Source organism: Spinacia oleracea, chromosome 3, assembly GCF_020520425.1.
Source record: "Spinacia oleracea cultivar Varoflay chromosome 3, BTI_SOV_V1, whole genome shotgun sequence".
In the NCBI taxonomy this organism is placed as follows: Eukaryota; Viridiplantae; Streptophyta; class Magnoliopsida; order Caryophyllales; family Amaranthaceae; genus Spinacia; species Spinacia oleracea.
The window spans coordinates 49994183-50000509 of NC_079489.1; the positions used below are offsets into that span (position 1 = coordinate 49994183).

General features: G+C 44.6%; 1 protein-coding gene and 1 non-coding gene across 2 annotated transcripts; one reads left to right on the forward strand and one right to left on the reverse strand.

Moving 5' to 3' along the window:
• Positions 1–769: 769 nt before the first annotated feature.
• Positions 770–875, reverse strand: LOC130471159 (small nucleolar RNA R71). Its single transcript, XR_008931822.1, has one exon. It is a non-coding gene; the product is annotated as a small nucleolar RNA R71 (small nucleolar RNA).
• A 4455-nt stretch (positions 876–5330) lies between these two features.
• LOC110801983 (uncharacterized) lies at positions 5331–5843 on the forward strand. Its single transcript, XM_022007398.2, has one exon. It carries the CDS (start codon positions 5331–5333, stop codon positions 5841–5843), a length of 513 nt encoding a protein of 170 aa, XP_021863090.2.
• Positions 5844–6327: the final 484 nt, after the last annotated feature.

Genomic DNA, 6327 nt, shown 5'->3' on the forward strand with positions numbered 1-6327 from the left:
TTAGCTTGCCACTATAATTCATATGGTGTGTCGGTTTAGGATCTTACAAATATTGTTTGATTTGGTGGATTCCGATTCAACGACACGGAAAACTCCTCATCAAAATGGCGCCATTGGCGGGGAGCGGTTGTTGTTTTTTAGTTTAGTTTAGTCAAGTCTAGTTTAACCCAAAATTTCGTTATTGTTTTAGTTTCCTTGTCATTTCTCACGTTTCCTTGAGATTGTATGCAATATAGGGGGCGCGCTCGTCATAGGCCTCTCTTTCCTCTCGACCAAGAGTTAGAGAGGACATTGCAGAGTTTAAGGCGAATTCGAACCCGATCCTTAAGCTACAATAGATTTGATCCTTTGAGCGAGGTTCCGAATCAAGAGCTTTCAAGTCCTACGGTTGAAAGAATGGCTCTATCGGTGAAGAATTTGGGCATACCGGGCGCTTTTGAGGCAACTTGTGGAATACAAGTCCCAACCACTAATGCCAATAATTTTGAGATAAGGCCCGCCTTCATCACCCTAGTGCAAAGCCACCAGTTTTGCGGAAAAATTAGTGAGTCGCCGCATGAACACTTGAAGCAATTCGAGCACTATTGCGACACCATTAAGCATAACGGGGTGACTTCCGAGTATGTTAGGTTGAAGTTATTCCGATTTTCTCTATTGGGGCGAGCTAGTGATTGGCTTGACAAGGAGGTCAAGCCAAACTCACTAAGAACTTGGAACGAGGTCACAAGTGCATTCCTTAGTAAGTTCTACTCGCATGGGAAGACCGTGGAGTACCGGCCTAAGATTCAATCCTTTGAGAAAAAACGTGATGAATCCCTATTTTAAGCTTGGGATAGATTTAAGGAGTACAAAATGGAGTGTCCTCAACACGGAATACCTAAGTGGCTCCTCCTCCAAACTTTCTACTTGGGTCTTAGCCCAACCTCCAAAACAAGCCTTGATACGGGAGCGGGTGGTCCAATCATGAATAAGACGGAGGACCGAATTGAAGAGATAATTGAAGATGTGGTGCAGAATTACCAATCTTGGCATGTGGGAAAGAGGAACTATGAGGGTAAAATCAAGTATGAATATGGAAATGGTTCGGCTTATGCATTGGAGCAAGCCAACATCATTGAAAAGCTAAGCTCACGCCTTGAGAAGGTTGAGAGTGCTCCAATTCAACCACCATCTCCATCAACAATTCCTCCACCGTCGGCCACCCTTCTCACCAAAGGGAAGGGCAAGGTTAGTTCCTACAACACCATGCCTCTTGATACATGTTTTTGTGATATTTATGGTGAGCACAATCATTTCCCTAACATGTGCCAATTATTGCAAAATGTCTCATATGTTGAACATGGCTCATCTTATGAGCAAGAATTTGATATTGAGTATTCTAATTATTTGAATAAAAGGTCTAGGTATGATGGGCCCCCAAACCCAAACTTCAATAGACAAGCACCTAGAGGCCCTCCTATGCATGCCTATCAAGGTGGATCCTACCAAGGCCAAGGCCAAGGAGGAGGGTTTGATTCCCAAGGTCGGGGCAACTATAGGGGGCAAGGCTATCAAGGACAAACTCCCTATGGTCAACCCCATGGCCTAGGTAATCAAGCTCCTTACCACCAAGCTAGTTATAACCCAAGCTACCTAGGTGGAATGGGCTATAACTACCAATATGGGAAAGATAGAGGAGTTTCTAGTGGGGGCTATCCATTGAATTCGGGAAACCAATATGGAAATTCCCAATATCCTCCTCCCGGATTCAATGCGCCTAGGACCTATGGCACTCAATATTCACCTAATCCTTCCGGATTTGGTAATGCTCCTCCACCACTCCCGCCTCCTAAGTCTAATCTTGAGGCTCTCATGGAGTCATTTGTGGGGGCGCAAGCCAAAAAGAATGTGGAATTTGAGGATGGATTTAAGCAATCCAATACTCATCTCAAACAGCATCAAGTGCACACATGTCTCCCACCCCAAGGTCAAGCACCACGGAAAATGAATGCCATTGTGACTAGGAGTGGGAAGACTCTAGGTGATGGTGTTAGAGCTAGTAATGTCCCTGATTCAAAAAGGGAAGAACAAAAAGGGGTTGTTAAGTCCAATGGCGATGATGTGGTATAAGAGGAGCCTCACGTTGATGATGTGAGTGATGTTCCGAAACCAATGGAGGCTACTCTTTTACCTCTCCCCACTCCTAAACTTCCCTACCCCCAAAGGTTTATGAGACACAAATTGGATTCAAATCTCAAAGTTCCTTGAAGTTCTTAGGAAGTTACATGTTTCCATTCCCTTTACAGACGCCTTGAAATAAATGCCTACCTACTCTAGATTTCTTAAGGAAATTTTGAGTGGGAAGAGAGATTGCGACGTAAAGGAAACAGTCAATTTAACCGAGAATTTTAGTGCCATTATTCTCAATCAAATGCCCCCAAAACTCAAGGATCCGGGTTGTTTCTCTATCCCTTGAAATTGGGAACGCCTTATGCTATTTGGGGGCTAGTGTTAGTTGTATGTGGTACTCGGTATTTTCTAAACTTGAAAATGGAGAATTGGTCTCTACTAATATTACATTGCAACTTGCCAACCATCGGTCAAATATCCTGTTGGCAAGGTTGAGGATGTACCATTGAGGGTAGGAAAGTTCATTATCCCCGTAGACTTCGTTGTGCTTGATATTGATGAGGACTCTCATGTCCCTATTATTCTTGGTAGGCCGTTCTTGGCCACGGCGGGGCCAGCATTGATGTGAAACAAGGGGTAATCACCTTGAAGGTGGGAAAGGATAGTCTTACTTTTTATTTGACTCATACTATGCACTATCCTAGATCACCTAGTGAAAATTGTTTCTTTGTTGACTCCCTTGATCCCCTTTTACATGGCATGCATGAGCACTTGCTCATTACTAACGATCCTCTTGAGCTTGTTATCTTGAATAGGGAAGGTTTAGGGAATATAGGGGTTGAAGCGGCCACATACAAGGAGGAATTGAACTCTATCCCACTTGATAACCGACCCGGGGAATGTTGTCTTTTGCTTAACCGGAAAGATGTTCTTGATGACCTAAAGCAACGAGATAGTAAGGAAGCTCCCAAGGTTGAGCTAAAAGCTCTACCTTCGAGCTTGAGGTATGTCTTCCTTTGTCCTAATTCCTCCTTCCCCGTCATTGTTAATGCTAGTTTGGATGATGAGTAAGTCCTCAAGCTCGTTCATGTTTTGAGGCGGCATCAAAGTGCTTTGGGGTATACCATAGATGACTTGAAAGGTATAAGCCCGACACTTTGCATGCACCACATTGAACTTGAGGATAATACTGTCCCTCATCGGGATAGAGAACGCAAGCTTAACCCACCAATGGGTGAGGTGGTTAAGAAAGAAATTGTCAAACTCTTGGCGGTCGGGATCATCTACTATGTATCCAATAGTAGATGGGTAACCCACCCCGGTCCACGTTGTCCCCAAGAAAGGTGGGATGACGGTGGTCAAAAATGCACAAGGTGAGCTAATTTCTACCCGGGCGGTGACCGAGTGGAGGATGTACATTGACTACCATCAACTTAACCTTCTACCAAGAAGGACCATTTTCCTTTTCCCTTCATAGATCAAATGCTTGAGCGACTAACAAAGTACAAGTACTTCAGTTTCCTCGATGGTTATTCCGGGTTCTTCTAAATCCCCATAAACCCGGAAGACCAAGAGAAAACTACTTTCACTTGTCCATATGGAACATTTACTTATAGGAGAATGCCATTTGGGTTTGCAACGCCCCCGGGACATTCCAAAGATGCATGATGAGCATTTTCGGTGACATGCTTGAGGAGGAGATGAAGGTTTTCATGGATGATTTTTTGGTGGGTGGGGCCACCTATGATGAATGCCTCCTCAACCTTGAAAAGTGCCTTGAGAGATGTGAATAGGTTCATTTGGTGCTTAATTGGGAGAAGTGTCACTTTATGGTGCAAGAGGGGATAGTCCTAGGGCATAAGGTACCACACCTTGGTATCAAAGTGGATAGGGCAAAAATTGAGGTAATTGAAAAGCTCCCTCCTCCGGTCAATGTTAAGGGCATCCGCTCCTTCCTTGGGCATGCGGGTTTTTATAGGAGGTTCATCAAGGACTTTTCGTTGACTGCAAGCCCCCTTACTAATCTCCTCAAAAAGGAGTGTGATTTTTAATTTGATGCCGCATGCCTTAATTCTTTCAACAAGCTCAAGCTCTCTTTGATTTCCACTCCTATCGTGCAATCTCTCGATTAGTCCCTCCCTTTTGAAGTAATGTGCGATGCAAGCGATTATTTGGTTGGGGGTGTCTTAGGTCAAAGGAAGGATAAAAATCTCCATGTCATTTATTACATGTCCAACACAATCAACCAAGCCCAATCCAACTATACCGCCACCGAAAAAGAGTTCCTTGCAATTGTTCATGCCTTCGAGAAATTTCGGACCTACTTGGTGGGTTCAAAAACCATTGTGTACACCAACCATGCAGCCATACGCTATCTTATGGCCAAGAAATAGGCAAAGCCCAGGCTCATTCGGTGGGTTATCCTCGTCCAAGAATTCGACATTGAGATTCGTGACAAAAAGGGAGCCGAAAATGTGGTTGCCGATCATCTTTGTAGACTTGAGCTTGACAATGGGGATATTGATGATTTTCCAATTGAGGACGCCTAGCGTGATGATACTTTGTATATGGTTGAAAGCTCCTCTCTACCTTGGTTTGCCGACCATGTGAACTACCTTGCTTGTGGGGCAATCCCGGAGGATTTCTCCACTCAACAACGGAGGAAATTGAAGTATAATGCTAGGCGATTTGTGTGGGATGAGCCTATTTTGTTGAGAACAGGCCCGGATGGGCTATTACGGAGGTGTACCTAATGATGAGTTTGCTAATGTTCTCCGCATGTGTCACTCCTATCCTTGTGGGGGCATATGGGGGGGATAAAACCGCCTCCAAGGTCCTACAAAGAATGCTATGGTGGCCCAATCTATTCCAAGATGCTTGGGCCTTCGCCAAAACTTGTGATCGTTGTCAACGCACGGGAAATGTGTCTAAGAGGCAAGAGATCCCCCAATCTTCAATTATCTAGCTAGAGGTGTTTAATGTTTGGGGAATTGACTTCATGGGCCCTTTTCCTTCTTCATATGGAAATTTGTACATCCTAGTGGTCGTTGACTACGTTTCTAAATGGGCGGAAGCAATCTCCTCTCCCACCAACGATCATAAGCTAGTACTTTATCTTTTCAAGAAGATTATCTTCCCCAGCTTCGGAGTCCCTAGAGAGGTGATAAGTAATGGAGGATCCCACTTTGCTTATGGGAAGTTCAAGGCCCTTTTGAAGAAGTATGGTATGCATCACAAAGTCGGTTTGGCATACCACCCTCGCATGCACTAGTGGTCAAGTGGAGGTCACCAACCGCGAGATTAAGTTGATCCTTGCGAAGACGGTTGTTAAGAACCGGAAGGATTGGTCCATCAAGCTTGATGATGCCTTATGGGCTTATATGACGGCTTTCAAGACCCCAATTGGGATGACCCCGTACAAAGTTGTGTATGGCAAGAATTCCCATTTGCCGGTCGAGATAGAACATAGGGCCATGTGGGCCATAAAAACATTGAATTTCAAGCTTACTTGTGCGGGTGAGCGTCGTTTACTTGACCTCCATGAGCTTGAAGAGCTCCGAATGAATGCCTATGATTCGACAAGTATCTACAAAGCTCGTTCCAAGAAATATCACGACGCACTTATTGACAAGAGGGAGTTCAAGGAGGGGGATAAAGTTCTCCTCTATAACTCTCGTTTGAAATTGTTCCCGGAAAGCTCAACTCCAGTTGGAGCGGCCCGTTTGAAGTGGTGAGAGTTTCCCCCCATGGTGCTTTCAAGATTTGGAGTCGTGATGCCGGAAATTTCAAAGTAAATGGACACCGGCTCAAGCATTATTTTGTAGGTGATTCTAATGGCACTTTTGCCATCATGGACCTCCAAGACCCCCCATGAATTTGGGGGGCACCGTCAAGCTAGTGACGTTAAAGATGCGCTCCCGGGAGGCATCCTGTGGCTTCTTGATTCTTTTTGTGTTTTTCTTTTTGTGCGCTCTCTTAATGTGGATATCATTTTATCCACCTTTTCCATGCCCGATTATACTTTTGGTGAGTTTGTTCGATTATTCCGGTTCTTTGCGGGACTTGCTCCCACGACATCTCCGGTAATATCCTTCTATCTCACTTGCATTCTTTAGGATGGGGCATTATTCATGTGGGGCATTGGTTGGATGGGTAGCTGTGCCCCTCCTTGTTTTGTTTTAGGCCTGGAGTGTACGGGAATACAGTTAAACATATAAC

Excerpts from the sequence above, each read along its gene's own strand:
- LOC110801983 (XM_022007398.2), top strand. The coding sequence starts at position 5,331 with ATGGTATGCATCACAAAGTCGGTTTGGCATACCACCCTCGCATGCACT.